General features: G+C 40.2%; 7 protein-coding genes and 1 long non-coding RNA gene across 19 annotated transcripts in view; 5 read left to right on the plus strand and 3 right to left on the minus strand.

Moving 5' to 3' along the window:
- Positions 1-64: 64 nt before the first annotated feature.
- Positions 65-1,198, plus strand: LOC143216346 (COMM domain-containing protein 2-like). The gene is made up of 5 exons (XM_076439300.1): positions 65-299; positions 376-453; positions 531-613; positions 688-861; positions 931-1,198. Exons 1-5 carry the CDS (start codon positions 233-235, stop codon positions 1,135-1,137), a joined length of 609 nt encoding a protein of 202 aa, XP_076295415.1. The 5' UTR covers positions 65-232; the 3' UTR covers positions 1,138-1,198.
- On the plus strand, positions 983-3,867 carry Lop2 (long wavelength sensitive opsin 2). 2 transcript variants are annotated; one of them, XM_076439278.1, is made up of 9 exons: positions 983-1,125; positions 1,730-1,922; positions 1,991-2,229; positions 2,303-2,409; positions 2,475-2,581; positions 2,648-2,795; positions 2,876-2,986; positions 3,471-3,637; positions 3,712-3,867. In XM_076439278.1, the coding sequence occupies exons 2-9, from the start codon at positions 1,732-1,734 to the stop codon at positions 3,830-3,832; spliced, it is 1,191 nt and encodes a 396-aa protein (XP_076295393.1). In that variant the 5' UTR covers positions 983-1,125; positions 1,730-1,731; the 3' UTR covers positions 3,833-3,867. The 2 variants fall into 2 exon arrangements, with proteins under 2 accessions (XP_076295393.1, XP_076295394.1); XM_076439279.1 differs by lacking the exon at positions 983-1,125 and adding an exon at positions 1,311-1,585.
- Positions 3,868-3,890: 23 nt separating this feature from the next.
- Lop1 (long wavelength sensitive opsin 1) lies at positions 3,891-9,864 on the minus strand. The gene is made up of 6 exons (XM_076439289.1): positions 9,709-9,864; positions 7,129-7,472; positions 6,108-6,355; positions 5,786-6,044; positions 5,527-5,693; positions 3,891-4,658 (listed from the first exon to the last, which is right to left on the minus strand). Exons 2-6 carry the CDS (start codon positions 7,462-7,464, stop codon positions 4,523-4,525), a joined length of 1,146 nt encoding a protein of 381 aa, XP_076295404.1. The 5' UTR covers positions 7,465-7,472; positions 9,709-9,864; the 3' UTR covers positions 3,891-4,522.
- Positions 9,816-11,441, minus strand: LOC143216350 (uncharacterized). The gene is made up of 3 exons (XR_013010551.1): positions 10,298-11,441; positions 10,007-10,222; positions 9,816-9,947 (listed from the first exon to the last, which is right to left on the minus strand). It is a non-coding gene; the product is annotated as an uncharacterized LOC143216350 (long non-coding RNA).
- On the plus strand, positions 11,035-14,491 carry Orc1 (origin recognition complex subunit 1). The gene is made up of 5 exons (XM_076439252.1): positions 11,035-12,730; positions 12,865-13,138; positions 13,212-13,477; positions 13,553-13,836; positions 13,937-14,491. The coding sequence occupies exons 1-5, from the start codon at positions 11,286-11,288 to the stop codon at positions 14,107-14,109; spliced, it is 2,442 nt and encodes an 813-aa protein (XP_076295367.1). The 5' UTR covers positions 11,035-11,285; the 3' UTR covers positions 14,110-14,491.
- Positions 14,492-14,546: 55 nt separating this feature from the next.
- Positions 14,547-15,734, plus strand: LOC143216344 (uncharacterized). The gene is made up of 2 exons (XM_076439299.1): positions 14,547-14,804; positions 15,274-15,734. Exons 1-2 carry the CDS (start codon positions 14,564-14,566, stop codon positions 15,732-15,734), a joined length of 702 nt encoding a protein of 233 aa, XP_076295414.1. The 5' UTR covers positions 14,547-14,563.
- Strat (RAB interacting factor STRAT) lies at positions 15,701-22,400 on the plus strand. Its single transcript, XM_076439305.1, has 2 exons — positions 15,701-15,962; positions 16,783-22,400. The coding sequence occupies exons 1-2, from the start codon at positions 15,837-15,839 to the stop codon at positions 17,014-17,016; spliced, it is 360 nt and encodes a 119-aa protein (XP_076295420.1). The 5' UTR covers positions 15,701-15,836; the 3' UTR covers positions 17,017-22,400.
- The window catches only part of Phcl-1 (pH-sensitive chloride channel 1), a 79,583-nt gene continuing 75,067 nt past the window's right edge, over positions 20,973-25,488 (minus strand). For all 11 annotated transcript variants that reach the window (XM_076439269.1, XM_076439262.1, XM_076439261.1 and 8 more), the window contains one exon: positions 20,973-24,692. In XM_076439269.1, coding sequence (XP_076295384.1) covers positions 24,561-24,692 — 132 coding nt within the window. In that variant the 3' untranslated portion in view covers positions 20,973-24,560. The remainder of the gene's footprint in view (positions 24,693-25,488) is intronic.

The raw sequence follows: 25,488 nt of genomic DNA on the forward strand, positions 1-25,488 counted from the left end.
TAAATATATTTTTAATGTTTAAACAAAGATTTATCGACGATTATTATTTAGGTGCATAGTTCGTGACAACGAGTTGTCAATTTATTGGTTATATTACATATGGCGGCACATGTCATCTTCAAGCTATTTACGCTTACTTTAGAAACGGGGATCATTATATTTTAAATCTAAAAATGCAATACAATTCGTTCTGATATAAATATTTTTTAATATTTTCATAAAAAGAGCGACAATGTTGCTGACATTAAAACCAGATCATAAGAAACATGTCTTGCTTCTTACAGATCATGAACCTCAAGGTATGTGCAGTTGCATTGTTTACCGCTGATCTTGTTTACGTACGAACAATTCGAATGGATTTATTTGTTTTCACAGTTTTACAGTACTTCTGTAAATTAGCCTTGGATTATTTACAGAAAGGGCCAAACATGAAATTGTATAATACAGCAGCTCGTTAGTAAGATGAGAAATAAATTGTCTTGATGTTTTTATAGAAACTTCTTTCAACTCGACTCGTATTACTGTTTCAGAGAAATTGCAACTCGAAGTGGATGTAATGAAAAATTCAGTGGAAGGACTTGTTAATTTATTATTAGAAAGTTGTAGATACAAAGTAATGCAACATTCGATATCATTGTAAATATTACATTGTTTTCAGATAATAATCTCGATTCTATTGCGTTACAGTTGAGTGCCAAGGATTTTAGAGATTCTGTAATTGCTTTGGGATTTTCAGAGGATCAAGAAGTAATTCTGGGAGAATTTTATTATGGTAAAAGAGATGAGATATTAGGTGTACTCGCCAATATTGGATTTAAACTGCCCGAATATCATGATATGGAATGGAGATTTGAAGTTCAGGTTTGTCATTGCTTTTAATATATAAACAAATATTCGAACAATTAATGGAGTACATATATTCCTTTGCAGCTTGCATCAAGGTCATTATTAAAACAAGTTGCACCCCTTGTTACATTGGATTTATCCATTAAGAATCCAGACAAAGAGGAGAGTATTGAGCATGTGTTGCTTCAAACAGACCCCAACAATTTGTTACACATTACTCAAGTGTTAGAAGAGGCTCTTCAAGAAGGACGTAGTCAACATATTCGAAGACTTTCACAAGTAATTAATTGATGTTGATCGTGTAATTATATTTCAAGAAATAAATTCTACAAAATGCTATACTATACTAGTACATTGTGCGTGCATTTCTCACTTAAGTTAATTATACAAATTTAATCTGTAAAGGCATACGTAATGATTCATGCTGATCAGATTACTTTAAATGATGGGTGACAGGACTTTTGTATGCATCGGTTCGTACTACTACTTGCACAAGTGATATAAATGCATCTAATAGAACTGTGCACGGTTTCATTTGAATATTTTATTGGATCACATTATTGGATCTGATCTTATGGAACAGGTATAAGAGATGCATGGAGTTCGAGTTGCTGCAGTTGTGCGCGATCAGTTCAATTGTGCATAAGGAATGCACTTTACAAAGTTGTCGATGTGTAAATTTAAATACTGTTCTTCGTGATCTTTTTTCACAAAATCCTGTTATAACATTAGTTTACAAGTATGTGCTTTGGTCTGGACAATATTATCTATTGGGTTGAATAAAAAAATATTTTATTTCACCTGAAAATACCGAAATTATACTTTCTTGCTAACCCAATAAATGTATTTTTCATTAACAAAGACGTGCATGCTTATTTTCAAGATATGGAGATAACTGCTTTAATGGATATTCGCAACATGACCACCCCCTTATCAATCGGAGTTTTACCTTCACCGAATTTCACCTTAACGACTACTCTCGGACCACAGTTTGCAAGGCAGATAATGCGGTTTAATAATCAAACGGTCGTCAGTAAAGTACCCGAAGAAATGATCCATTTAATCGACACATATTGGTAATCGTTAAAATTTCATTTGAAGTACCGGAGCATCTTATTTTCATCTTATTTTATGTTTAACATAGGTACCGATTTCCACCGTTACACCCGCTATGGCATAAAATTTTAGGCGTCGTAATGATCATACTGGGGATCATCGGCTGGTCTGGTAACGGTGTAGTAGTTTACGTATTTTTAATGACACCGTCCTTGAGAACACCGAGTAATCTACTCGTAGTCAATTTAGCTTTCTCCGATTTCATAATGATGGGTTTTATGTGTCCTCCAATGGTGGTCTGTTGTTTCTATGAAACATGGGTTTTGGGTAAGAACAGAATGGGCACGAAACTATTTCATTAAAGTAGTTATAGTTATTAAAACGGTATTCCCCTATTCAGGAACCTTAATGTGCGACATTTATGCACTGGTTGGTTCACTATGCGGATGCGCTTCTATTTGGACAATGACAGCCATTGCTCAGGACAGATACAATGTTATAGTGAAGGTATATCAACAAGATACCGATAGTTAACAATAAAGACAAGTTCTAAAAGAATGGATTACTTTTAGGGGATGTCTGGAACGCCTCTAACTATAAAAAGAGTGATAGCCGAAATACTAGCTATATGGACATTTGGTCTAATATGGGCAATTTTACCTATGGTGGGATGGAATAGGTAACTCATGATTCAGGAAATTATAATATCTTCGCGTACGCTTAACAAAGAGAATTGTTTAATTAGATACGTCCCAGAGGGTAATATGACTGCCTGCGGAACGGATTATCTCACGTTAGATTGGTCCTCGAAATCGTACATACTAGTTTACTCGGTGTTTGTTTACTATACACCGCTGTTCACTATTATATACAGCTACTACTTTATCGTATCGGTAAATATACTTAGTAATTCTATCGATCGACACATGTTTCATCGCGGCTTTTATTTCAAGATTGTGTTTGCTTAAAACAGACTGTTGCGGCACACGAGAAAGGAATGAGAGAGCAAGCGAAGAAGATGAACGTTGCATCTCTGAGGTCCGGAGAACAATCGGGCCCTAGCGCCGAAGCAAAATTGGCTAAGGTACTAGCACTTCTATACCCAGTAAGCAAAATGCTCGAAATCACAACAGATTTTTCAGCAGAATACCATACGCATCTACTTCCGAATAAGTATTGATATCTGCTGGCACGGTGTGCTGTCAAATTAGAAGCAGTTCAAGAGCACGCTCAGCTTCGAGCGTCGCATCGTTCTGACGCCATAATGCCAGCCTTCTGCTTGCATCGTACGATTGCATGCTGTAATTTTCCATTTATTAGCGGACCCTACACGGTCAATCAGGAATGACAGTCTGATTGAACATTGAACAGTCAGACTGTCAATCCTTACTTCAATCACGAAGGAATATTTCCAAATATTTGGAAATCCGTCAGTCCATTTCATCAGTCCGTCAGTATTAATCTTTCACGATCAATCCGAATGTCAATCTTCGACGTGACTGTCATTCCGATTGACCGTGTAGGGTCCGCTATTGAATTGAAGCATTTTAGCGGAAAATTTCTTGCAGGTAGCGTTGACTACGATCTCGTTATGGTTTATGGCATGGACACCCTATCTGGTAATCAACTATATCGGAATATTCAATCGGACATTGATCACTCCTCTGTTCACGATATGGGGATCTCTATTCGCGAAAACCAACGCGATATACAATCCGATCGTTTACGGAATCAGGTACGCGTGCACTGTTTAAACTCCAAGCATTAGCAACAAACGGCCGTGTACTAAAGAGACGATTTATTGTGCAGCCATCCAAAGTACAGAGCTGCGTTGAAGGAGAAACTGCCGTTTTTGATATGCGGTGAGGCCGAGGAATCTGGTGCCGGTGCCGCTGGAGGGGACAAGTCTTCGGAAGCTGGAAAATCATAAAAGAATCGAGAAACATGTTTCCGTGTACAAAAACGCTCGTCAATGAAGAATACATTGGTCGTTGCTTGCATAATTTATTCGCATTTGTATTTATAAAATTAAGGTACAGATACGACGCTCTCATCGTATCTCACGCCAGTGTGATACGTGCTTACTAAACTAGTAAACATAGAGCAGGCGCCTGCTATACCAAAGTGACCATGTATATTGCTGCGGAATAAACTGTACAAAATTGAAATCGCCGCCCATGTTTCGACGCTACGCGATTCGCATTGTGGTGCAAATGGGAATCGTCGGTACTGCGTGTCGATCATGGGAGGATTAGAAGATTGTTTCATTTATTGCCGCATGCTGGAACAATTCCGTATACTGGGTACTCGCGTCGCGAAGTTATGGATACGCTTGTCCCGGCGTCGATGGTGTTTGTCCCTCTTTCTTCTCCTTCGAACCCGCGTTCTCGCGATCTCTCAAGTCAAAGCGTGTCCCCTGTAAATTTGTACAAAAATATTTCTTAACACGACGACCGATGCTAATATTTACAATTTCGTGTCTGCAATGAAACTTCGCGTCATCTTGAATTTCCTAGCGGTTCGTTAATCTTGCACCGAATCGTGATGTTTCGTTGCGCGGCTTCAGTTCGAATTAAAGCACGCTATCTCACGAGATATTTTGCTCAGGAACGAGACGGTTTTATGCGTTCGCTTTTTCGCTGTCGGCGACGGTGGTGGTGCCGGAGACGGTGGAGGTCGCGTCGACTTGGGCTGGTTCACCGGCGCATGCCAGCGATGGGAACTTCTGGAAGAGCGCGGCTCGGTATTTCGGATGGCTGAAATCGTTGAATAAATCAGTCGGAGAAGTCAATTAAGGGGGAGCCTCGTTTCCAGGATTGCAACAGTAGTCAAAAACGCTAGATAAATGATCAATCTAGGCTGCAGTCGCCCTCAAAAGTCCTATTTTTACGTTTACGTGAAAAAACTTTGAAAAAAAACATATTTTTCAACTTTAAACAATTATTGTGATCTTTTGCAGCAAAAGATTCTGTAGACTTTCCCGAATACAGTGATATCCACTATTAATACATTATGATTGTTTAAACATGTTTAAACACCAATTTTTGAGGATATTTTTCAATTTATCTCAAAAATAAGGGTCCAGCGGAAAATCGAACTATACCACTCGATAGAGCAGACTTTTATCTTGAGGAGCGACCCTGTCAAGTTTGGATCGTCAACGTTTTTTTTGAACCAGAAAGCAAAATATCTTCGCTCGACATGAGTTGCCGCCAGTGCAAAAGACTTGTGCCCCCCCTCTACCTTCCCCTTCTACGACGCTATTCCCCACGCTTATGCTGTGGCCCAATCACGTGACGCGTTTCGTCTTCGTCTGCAAAGAGAGGGTAACTTTCCCCCACAATTCCTGCTCTCTCCCCTCATCTAGCGATACTGCTGCCAGGAATCTTCTTGTCATCTCACCGCAATACATGCTGACAAATAATGCAACTTATGCCTCGTATACGTAAAAATAGGACTTATGAGGGCGACTGTGGTCTAGATTGATCTTTCATTTAGAGCTTTTAACTACTGAAAAACTACATTTTTGCATTATCGAGAAATCCTGGAAACGAGTCTATCCCCTTAATATTTCAGAGCAATTGTAGATTGTGTCAACTCTTTTGAGCTCTCAACGATAGCTACCTGATTCCGTAGACGATCGGGTTATAGACGGCGTTGGCCTTGGCGAACAGGGCGCCCCAGATGGAGAACAGCGGCGTGACGTTGATGAGGTTGAAGATGCCGCCGAAGTTGATCACCAGGTACGGTGTCCAGGCCATGAACCACAAGGAAATCGTCATCAGAGCAACCTGAAATCAATCGCGTGTCTCCGTATACATATTGTATATTGTATACTATCTGATGCTATATACGCTGGTTCATACACGGCGAATATTAATACCTTCGCCAGTTTGCATTCGGCGCTAGTGTTCTGATTATCTGATGATCGCAGAGAGGCCACGTTCATCTTTTTCGCTTGTTCACGCATGTTTTTTTCGTGAGCGGAGACCGCTTGGATGATGAACCAGTAGCTGTAGCAGATGAGGAACAGCGGGGTGAAGTAGACCCAAATGGCGTACATAACGAGATAGGAGATAGACAAGAGGTCTCTGCTAAGGTAATCGGTGCCGCAAGCGGTGAAGTTACCTTCGGGAACGTATCTGAGGAGAGAAAACCGCGCGTTTAAGTGTATTCGATTTCGGTGATCGAATTGAAGGAATTACCGGTTCCAGCCGAACATAGGCGCGATAGTCCAACCCAAGGAGAACAACCATATAGCCAGTATACGGAGGATTGCTCCGTTAATGGTCAATGGTTTGCCGGCTAAACCTTTGACGATCACGTTGTATCTGTCGAATGAGATCATCGTCATTGTCCATATGGAGCCACATCCGAACAAGGAGCCCACCATCGCGTAAATTTGACAAAACAGAGGTCCGAGTACCCATGTCTCGTAATAGCAATTGATTACCTATCGGCACAGAGGAATTGCATCGTTAGTTTCGCGTTAGACTGCGGATGTTTATGCAATTTTTAATTTTTCCAAGCAAATTTCAAGGGAGTGGGAGCAAATAAAATGTTATTATCGTCAGTCGTAGTAGCCTTTATAGATTTGAAATAGATAAAAATCGTATTAAATTTTGTGGAATTTTATATTCTCGCATTTTTTGAACATTTTCGGAAACCATAAATGCATAAAGATTCGCAGACTATTTCGCGTCAAAAGCGCTTGATAAAAGATCAATCTAGGCCGCAGTCCCCCTCAAAATTTATACATTTACAAGGCGTTATTTGCATTATTCGGAAGCATAAAGTTACGCATGTAGCTATTTTCATAAAGCTGCGACAGGTATATGCTGCCGAATAATGCACATTACGCCTCGTAAACGTAAAAATAGGACTACATATTGAGTGGGACTGCGGCCTAGATTGATCTTTTGACTACTGAAACACCCCATCTCTGCATTATCGAGAAATGAGGGGGCGTATCCCGCAACCTTACAATCTTGGAAACGAGACTACGATCTTAACGCGAAATAGACCGCGAATCTTTATGCATGTTTGGTTTCTAAAGGTGTTCAGATCTATTTCAGATCTATAAAGGCTGCTACTACCACTGACAATAAGATTTTATTTGCTCCCACTTTCTTGAAATTTGCACCCTGCAATCCTGGAAACGAGGCTACCCCCTTAATTGCATCCGTTACAGTTTCCGCGTCCGAATGAATTGACTCGGTTGTTTACCATAGGCGGAGACATGCAGAGCATCATGCAAAAGTCACTGATGGCCAAGTTGACGACGAACAGGTTGCTCGGAGTGCGAAGACTTTTTGTTGAGAGGAAAATGTAGACGACCATTCCGTTCCCAGATATAGAGATAAAACCAAGCACCCCGATTACGAAACCGAGAATCCCATGCCACATCGGGTTCAGCGGCGGGAACTGATACCAGTGGACGTCGACCAGGTGCATCATGTCTGGCGGCACCTTGTCCGCTGCCGTCATGTTACCAAACCTGGAACCACCGCCCTGACCTCCCCATGAGTAGGCTTCAAAGCTGGGTCCCGAAACGATAGACATTCTAAAATCTGAAATCAAACCAACGAAACTGGAAAATTACTGCAGGTTTTCGCTTTCACTAATGTATTAGGTTGGAAAGAAAGTTCTTGCGGTTTTTGTTATTTTGATTTTAAATGGTCTATTTTCGATTAAGTTGTTGTTACATTGCATTGACTTTGTATATAATTTTAAAGTGCATTTTTCGCTCTATGAAAATGTGATATTAATTTTATTTGCAAATTAGTTTTCCCGATTTTTCAGGGTGTTGAAAACAACATGGACAAGAAGCAGATTCGAACATGAATTTTCCTATTCCAGTTCAAACTAGGTCGGAAAGCTGTCGAAATTGCTTGCGATATCAACGAGGCGTTTGGCCCTGGGATCACTAACGAACGTACTGCACAAAGGTGGTTAAAAAATTTCAACGCGTGTGTGCAGCACTGGTCAACAGAAATGGTCCTATCCTTCTCCACGATAACGCCCGGCCACACGTCGCCCGACGGACCCTTCAAAAGTTTAACGAATTGGGCTACGAAACTCTACCTCATCCACCATACACGCCAGATCTCTCACCCACCGATTACCACTATGTTAAGCACCTAGACAACGTCTTGCGTGAGAAATCCTTCAAATCTCAGAGAGATGCTGAAACGGCATTCAACGAATTTGTCGCCTCCAGGACTCCAGAATTTTATTCAACCGGAATAACAAAACTTGTTTCCCGTTGGCAAAAGTGCATTGATTGCAATGGACTTTATTTTGATTAACAAAGTTTTGTTTGAGCTGAGATATGTGCATTTGAATTTAATAGTTAAAACTGCCAGAACTTTCTTTCCAACCTAATAGAATACGACGCGTTTACAGTCAGCACGTTTACAGTCCGTCTATATTCCGAGCACCCTAATGTAGAATCTGATGCGTTTACAGTCAGTCTATATTCCAAGCACCCTAATGTAGAATCTACTGCGTTTACAGTCAATCTATATATATTCCGAGCACCCTAATGTAGAATCTGATGCGTTTACAGTCAGTCTATATTCCGAGCACCCTAATGTAGAATCTGATGCGTTTACAGTCAATCTATATTCCGAGCACCCTAATGTAGAATCTGATGCGTTTACAGTCAGTCTATATTCCGAGCACCCTAATGTAGAATCTGATGCGTTTACAGTCAATCTATATTCCGAGCACCCTAATGTAGAATCTATTGCGTTTACAGTCAGTCTATATTCCAAGCACACTAATGTAGAATCTACTGCGGTTATAGTCAATCTATATTCCGAGCCCCCTGATGTAGAATCTAATGCGTTATAGTCAGTCTATATTCCGAGCACCCTAATGTAGAATCTACTGCGGTTACAGTCAATCTATGTATATTCCGAGCACCCTAATGTAGAATCTAATGCGTTTACAGTCAGTCTATATTCCGAGCACCCTAATGTAGAATCTACTGCGTTTACAGTCAGTCTATATTCCAAGCACCCTAATGTAGAATCTGATGCGTTTACAGCCAATCTATATTCCGAGCACCCTAATGTAGAATCTACTGCGTTTACAGTCAGTCTATATTCCAAGCACACTAATGTAGAATCTACTGCGGTTACAGTCAATCTATATTCCGAGCACCCTAATGTAGAATCTAATGCGTTTACAGTCAATCTATATTCCGAGCACCCTAATGTAGAATCTACTGCGGTTACGGTCAATCTATGTATATTCCGAGCACCCTAATGTAGAATCTAATGCGTTTACAGTCAGTCTATATTCCAAGCACCCTAATGTAGAATCTACTGCGGTTACAGTCAGTCTATATTCCAAGCACACTAATGTAGAATCTACTGCGGTTACAGTCAATCTATATTCCGAGCACCCTAATGTAGAATCTGATGCGTTTACAGTCAGTCTATATTCCAAGCACCCTAATGTAGAATCTACTGCGTTTACAGTCAGTCTATATTTCGAACACCCCAATGTAGAATCTGATGCGTTTACAGTCAGCTTATATTCAGAGCACCTAAATGTAGAACACGATGCGTTTAAAATCGGTCTATATTCCGAGCACCCTAATGTAAGATCAGGTAATGTACTACTAATGCTAATACAGGTAATGCTAATGTAGAATCCGAGCGTTTACAGTCAGCCTATATTCCGAACACACTAATGTAGAATACAGTTCTTTTACTATCGCGCGAATCGCAATCTGTCGGGAAGATCCGAGAAAGAAACCGGACGGACGTGAAAGCGATCGTCGCTGGAGCGGCTCACCTTTCAGCTACTTGGAGAAAAACGTGCTAAAACGAACTAATCCAAGTACACGTCTCGGGTTTATTTCGCCTGGACCACGCGAACGTTGGAGTTGAACAGTAGGATGTGGTTGTTGTTAGTCCACTGTTGGATGCGGCTCGTGTCAGCGCCGTTCGACTTCCGTTTAAATATGCACCGGCGTGTTGGCCCGACCCTGTCATATGTACCCTTGCGACTCTTTTCCTATATGTTGTCGTGATCTAAGTCGACAAACAGTCTTAAGACGGTCTTTATTAAGTTAACGAGGATTTAAGAATACCTTGGCGTATCCTCAGTCCCGCACACAGAAACCTTACAAGGCTAAAATAAGAATCGAACACGACGAAGATCACCCCTATCCTTTGATTCTCCGACATCTTTACACGTTGCTTTACACTCGACTGTCCGTAACCATCATCGAACATCATCGTCTTCGCTCGTTTATCCGTTCGAACGTATTCTTCTCTGCGAAACGTAGTCGTTTTCATCCTGTCTCCTTTTATATATTTAACATTATTGGAGTCTGAATATAGTTGATAAGTATAAACAAAGCTGCGGTATATATACTCACGATTTCGGCGTCTTTGTAGTTTCTATTCAGGTTTAAACTTTAATATGGTTTCATGCCGTAAGGAGCTTATTATAATAGCGCATGTTTTCCTCACTCAGTTCTATTCAATCTTCCGATAGCCGCCTTCTACGATTTTTTAATATGTAACAACAACGTCGGGCAAAGGTTATTTCAAATAACAAACGAAGAGATAATAAAATCGGTTAATTCTTCAATCAGTTTTAATCATTTTAATTGTTATTTTAATAATAAATTAATTAGTGACTCATCTAGAAAGGAATAATTGAGAGCTATGGTCTTTCGTGATCCAACATAATCCTGATTGATCTAAAACTCTCAGGCCGGTTTCAGAAACCGGACTATATCCTCTTTTCCTCGCGGAACTATTCCTAGCGGACAATCCTTACCATTTTTGTCGTAATGTGTAATGTAAATAGCGGCAAGAATCATTTGCTCCATAAAATCTAAAAGCGCTATTTCTCGTAGCGACAAAACACCCAAACAATAACACAATAACGGCATCTTGACAAATAGAATTATATATTATCGACATCCGTCATAAATGTAGAATTTTATTTTATCGACATCCGACATCGAATTTTAGGTAAACTTCCGAAAGTCGGTGCTGGCAGTCTACGGTGATATAGGTTTTGTTCCATGCTAAAAGTGGGTATGGTCTATCTCTGTCTATACCGACAAAAGTGGAGGCAGAAAAATCTCGGTCGTGCGCGTTCTTATATCCTCTCAATCTATGGGTTACGAAAACAAAAATTTGGCGGTTCATACAGATATATAGTTATAGTACACGTGTGTTTATTGTTGTCTTTCGTTTGCAAAGTACATATTTCTATTTATATACCGGCGTTTCATTTTTTTGATGTCAGATAACGAACAAATGTTAGAAAGTGTATTTATAAAAAGGCATTAATAATATTTTGAAATGTACTGTGCAAAATAAATGTGTAAATATATTTAGAAGAGAATTGCAATGACTACGAAATTAAATAAATATTCAGACAATCAGATACTCGCAGCCCTTGATGCACAATCCGATTCCGATTCGAGAGGCGTAACTAAACAGGCTACGAATAAATTGCATAGAAAACGATCTTCGCGATCCCAGGTTAAAGAAAAGAACAATGGAAACGTATCTTCGGATGAAGAAATTATATTTCATAGCGTTCGTTACGCGCTACAGAAAAAGCATATTTTACGCGACGAGGAAGTGTCACTTAAAATTAAATTAAGACGATCCACGGAGCAGAGTTTGTACCAAATTGATACCGATTCCGAGTGCGAAAAACGTACACGCAAAACGCAAGGTAATCGAGGGTTGAAACAGAGTAGAAAAAGTTGTTCGGACGTAGAAAACGAAAGTTCTTGTAACGATAGTAAAAGCGATTCTCGGTTTACCAAAGGGAAACTCTCGAAGGAATTAAAAAATTTAGGAACCGAGAATGAAATATTAACACGAGGTAGAACGAGAAGACCACCCCTGAGACTTTCTTCTTATCATTGCAGTTCGTTAAAATCCTTGAATAATACAGCAGGTGCTCAAATCAATTCTTTATCCCTTAGGAGCAAAAAGAACATTAATTACAACGAAGACACGGTGCTCGATGACAAAACAAACTTGAAAGATGAAATCAAAAGATCGAAAGAAACCAAAAGTAGTAGGATCAACAAAAGGAATCGTTATCCTTCTATAAACGATAATGAGACCGATAGCAGTACAGATATTGAAATAGTAAAAATCAAAACGATGAGAAAGTCTGACAAATTGAAAGATATAGCAAATGGTAAGACAAACAATGTTGTGGCCAGAGAGCAGGCTAAGAAACAAGAGAAATTACCTGATACACCCAGCAGAACCAGCAGACAGAGAAGCACGATCGCCGAAGATACTCGGAAGAATGGACAGCATGTTGATGAAACTAAAAGTAACGAGGAATTGTTAGCTACCTTTTATAAATCTATTAAAACCTCATCTGAAATTACGATCACTCCTGTTAGAGGGGACAAACAGAAAAGAGTAAATTCTGAGAGTAAGCAGAAAAGTGTGTACTCCATTGATAACAACGGAAGCGACGAGGAGGAAGAATCATTGACCACCATGTGTAAACGCGTTAAAATTTCTTCCGCAAAGAAAAAAGCTTCTACGCCGCAAAAGAAAAATAGTATAAGAAGAAACATTGAAGCGCAACTAGATGGAGTTCTACCGAGCACCCCTAAATCGCGTTCGCTGAAACCTAACAATTTAACACCCTCGATCGGAAAAAGATGCAGCGCCTTACTGAAACCAACTACACCCTTGCAGGAGGCTAGATCTAGATTGCACGTTAGCGCTGTGCCAAAGTCTTTGCCTTGCAGAGAAGAGGAGTTCAATAATATCTTCACATTCCTCAAAGGAAAATTGGAAGACAAGAGTGGAGGGTACGTATCGATTAAGAAAATTCTATCTTGTAAATCGCAGTTTGTAATGTAAGGGTTGTGGAGGTAGGTTTGTAAAGTTAAAGTTTTGTTTAAGTTTTATAAAACTATAAGACTGATATGAACATTCTTCACAGGTGCATATACATAAGCGGAGTACCAGGGACTGGAAAGACTGCAACTGTAAACGAGGCTGTGAGATGCTTGCAGAAGCTGATAATCAAAGGCCAATTAGATAACTTTGATTACGTTACCATTAATGGAATGAAATTAACAGAACCGAGACAGTCTTACGTGCAAATTTTGAAACAGCTGGATGGTAGAACAGTTACCTGGGAGCAAGCTTATCGTGTACTCGAGCAGAGGTTTCACAGGGCCAGTTCTAAAATGACGCTGCTTCTTGTAGATGAAGTATGATTTATTTCGAACGGTTTCACCAATTTAATCGATGTCCAAGCGATTCATTCATTAATTGTTATTGCAGCTCGACTTTTTGTGCACAAAGCGCCAGGATGTCGTATACAATTTATTAGATTGGCCAACAAAGACAACAGCACAGCTGATCGTGGTGACCATTGCCAATACTATGGACTTGCCTGAAAGAGTGTTAATGGGCCGTGTTACGTCACGGTTGGGCCTTACGCGATTAACATTTCAACCGTACAATTACAAACAGTTACAAGAGATAGTAATGTCCAGATTGAAAGACTTCAGCGGTTTCAGGAGCGAAGCTGTACAACTTGTTGCACGGTATTCATTCAAATCAATTCAATGGAATTGTGAAATTTTGAATTGCTGTTGCTCAGAAAAAATGTACTGTTACAGAAAAGTTTCTGCCGTATCTGGAGATGCCAGGCGAGCTTTAGATATATGTCGTCGTGCAATGGAGATCGCCGAGTCGCGAAAAGCTGAAACGATATCCCTTCAAGATGTCACCGTGGCTGTATCCGAAATGATCGCATCCGCAAAAGTTCAGGCCATAAAGCATTGCTCGAAAATGGAGCAAGTGTTTTTACAAGCGATATCCGCGGAGGTAACGCGGACATCCATCGAGGAAGTATACTTCAAAGATGCGTACAGGCAGCTCGAGGCGCTATGCTCCTTCGATGGTCAGTTTATATTTGGCCAGTTTATTTCTGGTGTATATATATACATATATATATCGGCATATATTTCCTCAAAATAACGCATTCGATTTTTACGTTACAGGCATCAAAATTCCTACGGTAACGGAGATGCTTGCAATTTGTGGAAGATTAGGAGCAAGCAGATTGTTGATATGCGAGCACTCGAGGAACGACATATACCAGAAAATTTTATTAAACGTCTCCACGGACGACATACATTACGCAATTCAAGAATTGGATTCGAAATTAAAATAACGTGAATTATGCGAGATATTTTTAGTAGATACGCGTGGGCACTCTGATGCACGTGTCCGCGTGTCCACTCTGGTCCACGTGTGTTCTTGACAGTGCCTTAACTCGTTAAATTATTAATGTAATGTATGAACTTTGTAGTATATATTAATTTATTCATTAAATTTTATACCGTTAACATTTCATTTTAGCCTTAGAACGACTTATTGTATTTAAGCAACTAACATTCTAATACCGTGCCTTTCTCGAACGATAACGTGTCTGCAACTTTAGACAGATTTTGTCATCGATACAAATATATATAATTTAACGAATTACGTAACTCAAGGATCTTATCTAAGACTTTTCTGTACTATTAATAAACAATCGTTAAGCGAATTCTAAATCGAGCCAGTGTCTTGTCAGAGTCGAAAACGTCTGGATCACGTCCGAAAATTATCCGTTCACCGACAGAGTTATGGGCGACGATAATATCGAGGAGACGGTTCTCGCGCTCTACGATCAAGGAAAATGGGAAGATATTGTTAACGTTAATTGTAGTTCGAATAAATTTGAGAAATGTCGATTATTCTGGGTTCTACCAACTATGAACGATCTACGTTGGGTGAAAGAATTAATTGACAAGCATGATGTGGTTGGATTAACGAGCATAGGATGCGGGACTGGATTATTCGAGTGGTTGTTTCAAATGTATTCTGGTAAATTCAATTAATTTTCACGCAGGACGAGTACGCGTACACTCCCGGACATAAGTCACCGAGAGGACCTACATTATCAAATAAAAATGGTAATTACTAATTTTTTCTAACGTAGAGAACGTGTAAATCAAATCTGACTAAAATATCCTCTATTCTATAAGTTTTAATCATTATTCTTATATTTTCTAATTTTTAATATTTAATTAAGTGGGGTAATTATTTTCCAGTTTCGCTTCTAGAGCTGTCCCACAATTTCTCAATCTCTTTCTTCAACATTTATTCAAATAGTATATGTATATATTTAATTTTTCATTCCAATATTATCGCGTATAATAGCTACATCTAATTAAAATAAAACAATCAAATCAAGCTGGAAGCTTACCATTTTATTGAAGATAAGTAAGTGTCCGGTGATTTATGGACGGGAGCGTAAGAAACTGGTATAATGTGTCGACACCTCTTTTTCAAGGGTTGGAGGTTGCCGGTATAGAATTGGATGGATCATGGTGGTGCAGTAAGTATTCTCCACCTTTGTTTCTGAGCAACATGTCATTTATTAACGGAGGTAACGCGACAAGTATATGCGCACCGGAGAACCATGCCCTTCTGTTTTGTTACTTTAACAACGGACCGGCGTTTCGCAAGTACATCGATCATTTCAAAGGAGAATTAATTTTCGTCATCGGCCCTGAAGAGAATCAACAACGTTGGACGGATCCAATGCCTTTTGACGAAAAATTTCACGAATTCGGTTGGACGCTGTTAAGCAAGAGAAAAATTGAACGAACCAACGATTACATTACCGCCTACGGTAGATGTAATTTTGAAAAATTGCGCGTCTGGAAAAATCGACGATCGACAGCGCACTGCACGACTATCGAATCGCCGGAATGTATCGCGCCGCAGATCGATTCAGAGCGATATAGATAGTTTTGTAAATACTTAGTTGTTTTATTTAAAACGTCAATGCTGGTGTTTATAGCGTTGTAATTACAATATATGTTTAAATAACCGGGTCATTCTTCGAGAAATATGTCGACGGAAACGGATCAGAGTTCCTTGGTGGACAAAGATAAGAGAAACAAGACGAAAGTTTACTGCACATTTTGCCCCTCCAAAATGTTGAATGCAGGTGCAGCCCGGCTAGTAAACATAGAGGTGATCGATTCTCAGTTTAATACATAACGTTATTCAAAAAAAATAGAGAAGAAAAGGAATCGCCAATCAATCGTATAGCTATGAAACATTTTCAAGCATTGCACGGCTCTGCTCGTGTGTAAATACTTTGCGACACTGTGAAACCTAACCTCAAAGTTTGTTTACTTTACTGTTAGACCGCAGAGATTCGTGGATTTGTAGCGTTTCTTGATTTGAAAAATTTAACAGAATAAAGCTTTTAACTCTTTGCACATGAATGGTGACTAAAAATTGTTATACCATTATTTAAACTATTTTGTACATTATCAACTAAACATTTCAGTATTGTACATCAGTTTCATATGCATAGAATTTAAAAAATCCTATAAAATGGAAATATTCTAGGTCAGAAGAAAAACTTGGTTCTAGAATGAAAATAACTCCGAGTGCTAAGGATTTGGGGGTAGTCTCGTTTCCAGGATTGCAAGATGCAGGATGCGTCTTCTCATTTCTCAAAAGCGCTAGATAAAAAAAGATCCATCTAGACTGCTGTCTCCATCAAAAGTCCTATTTTTATGTTTACGAGGTGTAATTTGCATTATTCTAGCTATTTTCATAAAGCTGCGACAGGTACGTGCTGTCGAATAATGCAAATTATGCCTCGTAAAGATTTCTTCCAGACCAGGAATAATTCCATTCTATATTTTATGGATATAAAACTGATATAATACCTGATACAATATTTTGAATAATGGTACAGCAATTTCTAGTGGTAGTAAATACAGTTTTGCGTTATACGCTATGTAAAAGCTGTAGTTACTGTAATTAAATGTGATTCTAGTTTAATTTGCCACACGTGCAAAGAAAAGGAGAAGGCGAAGCTGATCAACAAGAGCTTGTTACGGAGCACTGGCTGGTAGAGGACATGTACACTTTCGAGAATATCGGTGTCTCCCACACCGTGGACAATGTGAAATATTTGGCTTGCGCTGACTGTGAAAGAGGTCCTGTGGGCTGGCACGATTTGGCCACGAAAAAGTCATACATCTCCTTGAGCAGAGTGAAACACGAATGATTTGTAAATAAAGGTCTTCTACGATTTTATACGAGTCATGGTCCACTTATCTTTTCTAGAATAAGTAATCTGAGACAAACGGACGGAGAGAGAGAGAGAGAGAGAGAGAGAGAGAGAGAGAGAGAGAGAGAGAGAGAGAGAGGAGACAGAAAGGCAGAAAGCATGGAGACGGAATGCACGTTACTGTTTAAGTTGATAGTTTAATATTTAATCACGTACGTTACAAACACAGCCGGATAAATCAGATAATCAATCGTCGTTACGATATAATAATCAGTAAGATTACGCTTACGATTAGAAATTATTTATCAATGTAATTAATACGTATGCAGTTTTGTGAATCAATTTCATTGCAATGTATTGATCTTGATAGCGCGATTGCTTTTCGATCGCGAAACGTTTATACGCAGTGCATATCGGTATAATTAATTATCATTATCATCATTATTATAATTATTAGTATTATTATATGTAATGTGTTTACACGCGTGGTTACCTACGTGTATGTATACTTATACATATGTATATGTATATGCATATGTATATGTATTTGTATATGCGTATAAATGAATGCCTTTCCGAAAAAACGTGATATTCATCGGTATTTTGAATTTTGCGTCTTCGATGTATTGAAGAAGAGAACGTACATAGGAAAACGATCTTTCCTTTCGAAGCGTCATTGTACATCACGGTTGGCTGCTCTTTTGATACAGACGGTGATAACGTTTCTTCCCTTCAAATTGATGTCTTTTTTCTTTTTCTTTGTTCACAGCTTCAGCTCCAAGACAAATCTTTTTCTTCTTTTATTCATGGCCATCGAATCGTTTCGTCGCAGCGGAAAGAATTCTAGTTGCATACATACAAACATATATATACGCGCGCGCACACACAGATACGCGTGTATGGGTTTCGCGTAAAGCATCTTTTTCTTCTTCTTCTTCATCATCTTCTTCATCTTCATGTCCATCTTCATATTTTACTTCACCGGAGAAAGTTAACCGTATCTATTTATCAAATAGGTTCTCGATTTGCTCGTATTGCAAAAATAGTCGCGCGTTCGTTCCTAGCCGTGTCGCAACGGCTGTTAATAACATCACAGCTTTATCATTCTTTTTTTCTCTATGGCGTTCCCTCTTTCTCATCGACGAGATATTTCTCGCGGTGCCCACTATGCGATACACGTTTACACGTTTCATCGTCATTATACAAACGAATAATGCAAAGGATCGAAGATGACGATATGTCGACAGCGGATCTCTGTGCAAAATAAACATTTTCTATCGGATTTGCAACCAACTGGAGTGAAATAGAAATTTATTTTCTTTCTTAATATGTTTAATAGGTCGAAAATAATATATAACAGTGTTTTTAAATTCTTCTAATGTTTTCACTGTTTCGAATTACACCTACTCATTTTTGTCATAAATGCATACCCAGATAGCACACGACGTCTTCAAGACGTCCGTTTTACGTCTATTTTAGTTCTGAAAATCTTAGGTCCTAAAAAGACATCTTTAAGATCATAAACAGTGTGGTTTTTATATTCATAATCTAGTATCAGCATTGGTATTATTTGTTCGAGTTAGTGTTTTTGCTTCTACTTCAATTTCAATATCAATTTTAATTTTTGTGATTTTAATTTTTATTATTTTCATTATGCTTTTAATTGCAATTGTTAGTTTTATACATGCGTTCTTCTGATAAAGCTATTGTATTTATTGGTTTAACTTCAAACTCGTTTTTGTCGGAATCTATTTTTACTCTTCGTCTGAATGTCCAACAGCAGACGTCTTTGTGCTATCTGGGATAAAATCCGCTGTCTAGTAATTATAGGTAGCAGTATCTGGTAATTTGGATTTCGAATCGACGACGATAAACGATTGAATCCCTAGCCACAATCTCTGAATGTTCGTGTAGCCCGTGATAAATAAACAAAAACAACCGGTCGATAAACGGCAACGGTGAATTGTGTATCGGTGTATCGGATTGGATCGACTCGCAGTTTAACAAGAGTAAGTTGGGTTTTCATCGCCCCCCTGGTAGCATTTATGGTTGACCTGCGGATGTTCATGGAATTTTTAATTTTTGCAGGTGAACTTCAAGAAAGTGGGAACAAATAACATCTTATTTTCAGTGGGGTAGTAGCCTTTATAGATCCGAAATAAGTAAAAATCGTATTGAATTCTGTGGAATTTTATATTCTAGCATTTTTATATTTCTAGAAGCCATAAATATGCATAAAGATCCGCAGTCCAGTTATTAAAAAACAAATTTCACTGTTCGGAATTGGTTTTCCTGATTCGCTTCAACGAATCTGCGTATCTATGAATCCGCGTAAGTCGAGGATTTACTGTACTGTAAAAATAAGAGGGCCCGGCTGGTTAACCAACCAATATTGCAATGAAGGCCCAACAAAATGCCAGACATAAATGCTACTAGGGCCCCATCCATCCCTCTCGAGATTCCCGGTGACCGTGAAACACGACGAGTGTGAACACCAACGCCGTTCTCTCGCTCCGATTCTCTAGTCCCCCTATCATTCTTATTGTTAGACGCAATTAGAAACGAAGCTTCATCGTAGGCGCGTGTAGGAAACGGCAACGGCAACACCATTCGCACGCGCGTACACTCGTCTCTAATCTCTCTCTGTGAGTAAGAGTCTCTGTGTGCTCTTCTTCTTACCCTTACGTTTCTGGACACAGTCGAAAGGTACAAAAATAACCAGAATCAAATCGGAGATAGACTGGAAAATATACAGGGTGCGCCAAAGCGTACGGATTTTGGAACACTCTGTAATACACGCGGACTCTCGTTCTAACGCAGCGAGAGAGAGAAAAAGAGCTCGAACGATTGATTTGCAAATCGATCTCTATATAAACCTTCTAAATCTCTAAACCCCTGAACCGACCTTACTACCCCGTGAACGCGAGTACCGTTCGAACGCTTTCGTTTCTCTCGCTGTCTTGCTGTTTTCCTCGAGACAACTCGCGGTGCTTGGAGAATCGGCTGGCTCTATCTGCGCTGGTTCCGAACGGTTCCACCGAGGTTGCTTGTAATGGCACATCGAATCGCGCTTTTGTCTCTCGTTTCCCCAGTTCGTTTCCCGGCCGGGCGAGAAAGCGAAAGCGCAAGCGTAAGCGTAATCTTAATCAAACCCGTCGAAGCGAACGCAAAAGTGTGCGGCGGCGGCGGCGGATGGATCTCTCGTTCCTTCTTTCGAACAGGATCTTTGGTTTCGAATCGATTCGAACTGGATCGCGTCGCTCTCGCGAACAAGGGTCGACGCCGAAGCCGATTTCCGGTTCCAAGCTACCGGAAAAGAAGATCGTAGGTACTCTATAATGTATATCGCAAAGGCTCGCTCGTAGCGTATTCATGTACAGTCTTCCCTCGCATAGTGTTACTACCTCGGGAGTATGAAGTTTCGAATTTCCAACGGAGTTTCGAACCTTTAAACTTCGAAATTTTGCATTTAAGTTATATTTGATACAATTACAGCGAGTGTGAAAAGCGATTGGACAGTATTGAGGCTCAGAAAGCGCGGAGGTACTACGTTCTTTGACGTTTGCTGAACATAGACGACAGTGCCGAAATGATAAAGAGGGATTCAGGGTCGAGGCAGCCGGCATCAAAAGGCTGCGAAAGTTTCTTATTTTTCATTCCTTTTTTACAGACTTTGACCAACGTGTTTGTGAGATTTTTCTAATTAAAACGAGTCTAAGTACATGGCATAATATCGACCATACTTACTGATTTAAAGTGAGAGCGTAACTCGCTATGATATAATAAAAAATGTAACAGTATCCGTAGAGACGAAAGTGACGCTTTGCGAGGGAGGACTGTATTCAGTATTCGGCAACGCTTGTTCGTTCGTTCGTCCGTTTCGTAGTTTTCCCGAATTCTAATTGATAATATTTTCTCTCTGTTTTACAGTTTAATCGATTCGGCGGGGATCGATGCGAAACGAAAGGCGAACGCTTTGGAAAGTATCGCGCGAGTGCAGCTAATCGTACGACACTAAACATTTAGGTCTTGGTCCGTGGAGTATTAAACGTTAACAAGATTAATTAATTTATCACCCTTTCCCCGTTCTCCTATCACCTAAACGACAACGTGTTCGGCCGACATGACACGCGACGCGTATAAAACGTAAGTGTATCTGGTACAAGTAGTACAGAAGTGTGTAGTCTGTTCTCGATGAAATCGTCGCGTCTTCTTCTCGGTCACCAACGGTTCTAGAGTAACGTTCGCTCGTTTTCTGATCGGCGATTCCCGGTTTTCTTTTTTCTACATGTATTTGGTATTCGTTGTGTCGATTACGCGCTACACCGTCGATATATACCCGGTTCAATTCAGCGCCGCGATACAACAGAAGCTTGTACTCGACATTCGCTGACGTACGACTAATTCGCTACGGTCTTAATCGTATTCGTAAATACAATAAATACATTACCGAGTACGGGCTGTGGTTACGCTGCTCGCTCGCGGTCCCGCGAAAACTTCTCCTCGCGAACAAACTACGAAATCTTTCGAACAATATGGTCGTAACTAGTATTACACTCCCGTCGATAAATCACCGGACACTTACTTATCTTCGATAAAATGGTAATTAAAGAATACAAGCTTCCAGTTCGATTTGACTGTCTCATTTTGATTAGATTAGATGAAGATATTATACGATAATACTTGAATGCAAATATCCTATTTGAATAAATGTCGGAACAAAGAGATTGAGAATTTGTGGGATGACTATGGACAGCTCTAGAAGCGAAATTGAGAAACAATTACCCCACTTAAATCTTAAAAATCAGAAAATATAAGAATAATTAAAATTTAGAAAATATGTGTCCTCTACATTCGAAAAAATTAGTAAGTACCATTTTTGTTTCACAATATAGGTCCTTTAATGAAATTTGAATAAATGTCCGGTGACTTTTTTTTATGGACGGGAATGTGTAAGCGACGAGCCGACACGATTCTCGCAGTAATTTGTCCGGTCTACGTTGATCTTTTTCACGCGTCTCCCTATAAAACAGTAACATTGGGAGAAGTTTCTCGGTGAACGCGAGCGAGAAAAGGCTCGAGCAGCTTGAGCCTTTTTCCTCTGTTTGGCGAACGAGTTCGCTACCAGCCGTTATTTCGTATTTCGCGCGAAGAAAATCAAACGAATTCAACGATGTTCTCGGAGTTGATGACTTGTCTACAAGAGTATTCGATTTCGCAGGAGAAGGTACAGTTTCTGGCGTGTTACGAGTACTAGAACTGATGTTAATACCTAAGAACGTTGGATGCTGGTCGACGCGAACGTGAACGTCGACGGGTTCGCGGAGTATGGTCGAATACGCGTCGCGTCGGTTTGGTCTGCGATCGATGTATTGCTGATTTTTATTAAAAGCGAAGTTTCTTGGCCCGGCGCATCTTGGCCGCGTCTTCCCCGGTCTAATCCCTGCGAACGACCGGCAATAACGACTATGCTTAAAAAGTAGCGATAACGATAGTAGCGGTATCGAGTAGGTAATACAGTGGTAATAATAGTTACTTCCCCTTAGCGGTAATGGTAGTAGAAGTAGTACTGATAACGGTAATGGTAATAGTAATTTAGTAATAGTAATAGTAATGGTAACAGTAGCGATGGTGGTGGTGGTGGTGGTGTTGGTAGTAGTAGTAATAGTAGTAGTAGTAGTAATAATAGTAGTAGCAGTAGTAGTGGTAGTAGTAATAATAACGACAGCGTCGACAGTGTCGAGCAGTTACAAGATCTCTAAAGGTACACGGATTACTGCGGAAAAACGCGGAACGTTTTGCCTCTCCGGTTACGTCGTGAGGTTTCTTTGATCGTTCTCAATATATCCTCTTCTTTTCTCCTGGTTTCCTCTCTGCGTCCCTTCGGGGGGTTCGCAGTGTTTCCCCCCCGACACGTAACGGCATGTTTCGTAATTACTTTCAATGTTGCGATTGAACCGGGCGAAGCGTAACTGTTCTCCCTTCGTCCGGCATTTTCTATATTCGTTTCCGGTTTGGTTTGGTTTAGCTATATCGCGCTACCGATAAGTCCGCTTCTTCTCGCGCGTCGGAAGAGCGTCGGCGGCGCTTCGTTGGACCTAATCGCAAGCTTTACCCGTAATACGTTTATATCCCCCTGAATAGTCGTGTTGCGTTTTTCGCATCGTTTCAGCGCCGAAACGGCGACGTCGGTCGAAACCGAGATTCGTTTGTTCTTCATTTTTTTTCCCTCGTTTTTCCCCCGTTTTCTCTGACGCGAGCATTGTCTCTCCCTCGATCGCGTACGCAGGATACAAATCTTGTTAAAAGCTACGTCAGCGCGAAAGCTGCCCTGAACGATCGAGAAAAGGAAATTATATGTATATACATATATATATGTATATATGTATATATATAAATTATACGTTTGTTAATTGTATATCCATCGCATGTAATGTATGTACGTATACGCGATATATCTACCGAAAAAGCTTCGATGGAACGACGATTGATTAACCAAAATGTTATATGTATACATATATATACATATAAACGATACCGTATATGTATGCGTATATATACATATAGTTTATTTCTTTTTGTACAGCGGAATTGTATGCTTCGCAGCCCTGCTCCCCACCGGTTTTTTCAAAAGCGAACGTCTTTTCTCTTTCTCGCGTTGCTTACTCGTCCTCTCTTCCTCCTCGTTCTCCTTCTTCTCGATTCATTTTCTCGTGTTTCTCTGCGTTTCAGCGTCTGGATCTTTTGGTTTTGTTGTTTTCTCGCTTAAACGTCTACACGAATACAGAGCTAAGAATTCTCGCGATCGCGTCGAGCTCGCCGCGAATGTCGTTTAATCGATAACAAGATACCGAAAAAAGAAAGAGGTCGATCGTTAAGTAAAAGGCGAATCACGAGTTAGCGATTTCATGGACGACACTTGCATCGACCTTACCCCTAGAATTCTTACTGTCTGTGAGATTATACGAGAGTAAGTGGTAACACGTTGTTTTCCCTTAAATATACGAAGATTTGATTCGTTCAGCTAATTTGTCAGAGAAGCGTCTTCGAATTAGCGGCGTGACTATCCGACAAGAGAAGAAAAGAAGTAAAGAAATCGAGCGTGTGTAATGTATATGTGTGTGTTTGTGTCTGTATCGCGTTGTACTTTCTGTTCTTCCAACTGTTTTTCATGTTTCGTACCGGTGTCTGTTCGTGTTCAGGTGTTAGAGAGTACATGTATGCGTGGGTTCGTCGTCGATCGGTCGCTGGATCGAACTTGTCGGGAAATGGTGCTCTTAACCGTAATCGCGTGTAGTAAGTAAAGACGAGGAAAAGGCTAATCCACCGATACGATGCGAGAGTTTGTCCTTCCTCCCGTCCGCGTTTTCTCCCGGTCACAGATTTCCCGCGATCCACTTCTCTCTTCTCCTCTCTCCTCTTCTATACAAGCGGCTATCGAAAGCCGAAAGCGAAACACGCGGACAGTTTCGTCCTCTCTCCCGTCGATTCGATGATCGACCGGTGGAGTCCTCTCGACGATCGCCTCCCCTGGTGCCGCTCTACGAGGTGCCCTTATAGTGGATGAAGAAAAAGGTGAGGAACATGAAATAGGCGACCGGGAAGGTGATTCTCGCTATCACGTCGATCGTCTTCGCCACGCGGATCGGATGCGGCGGCTCCTTTTTTCTCAGCTGCAACAGACACAGAAGCATCACTGACAATCGTTACGATCAACGGCAACTCGATCATGGGTCCCTTCAGCGAATCGAGTCGACGACGGTGAAGAAATCTAGCTGATAACGTACTAGAAGAGTACGAGAGGCGATCGAACCGACTAAATTTCACCGTAAAAGTGCGGTAGACTCGTTTCCAGGATTGCAAGGGTGCGGGATTCACCATCTTATTTCTCGATAATGCAAACACGGGGGTTTTCAGCAGTCAAAAACGCTGGATAAAAGATCGATCTAGGGCGCTATCTCCCTCAAAAGTCCTATTTTTTCATTTACGAGGCGTAATTTGCATTATTCGGCAGCATGTAGCTATGAAAATAGCTTTGAGCTAAGAACATGAGCGGCTAGTGCCCGTAACAAACACACAGACGGGAGTAATGCAAACAGTGGGTCCCCGTCTGTGAGTGGGCAGTAAGATAGAGGGAGGACAGGGCTTGTGTGGTTTTTTAGTGAGTATTGGGTACTGTTTTATTTTGATTATTAAAAATAGAAATTGTGGGATGATTATGGATAGCTCTAGAAGCCAGATTGGAAAACAATTAACCCACTTAAATGTCAGGATATTTTGGTCAGATTTGATGTACATGTTCTCTACATTAGAAAAAAATGAGTAAGCACCACATTATTATTCCATAATATAGGTTCTTTAATAACGAAAAATCGTCTGCATTCAAATTTGAGTAAGTGTCCGGTGACTTATGGATGGGAGTGTATATCTCTAATAATCGTAAAACCGAAGACATCCGGAATGGGTGAT

The sequence above is a fragment of the Lasioglossum baleicum genome, chromosome 15 (assembly GCF_051020765.1).
Source record: "Lasioglossum baleicum chromosome 15, iyLasBale1, whole genome shotgun sequence".
In the NCBI taxonomy this organism is placed as follows: domain Eukaryota; kingdom Metazoa; phylum Arthropoda; class Insecta; order Hymenoptera; family Halictidae; genus Lasioglossum; species Lasioglossum baleicum.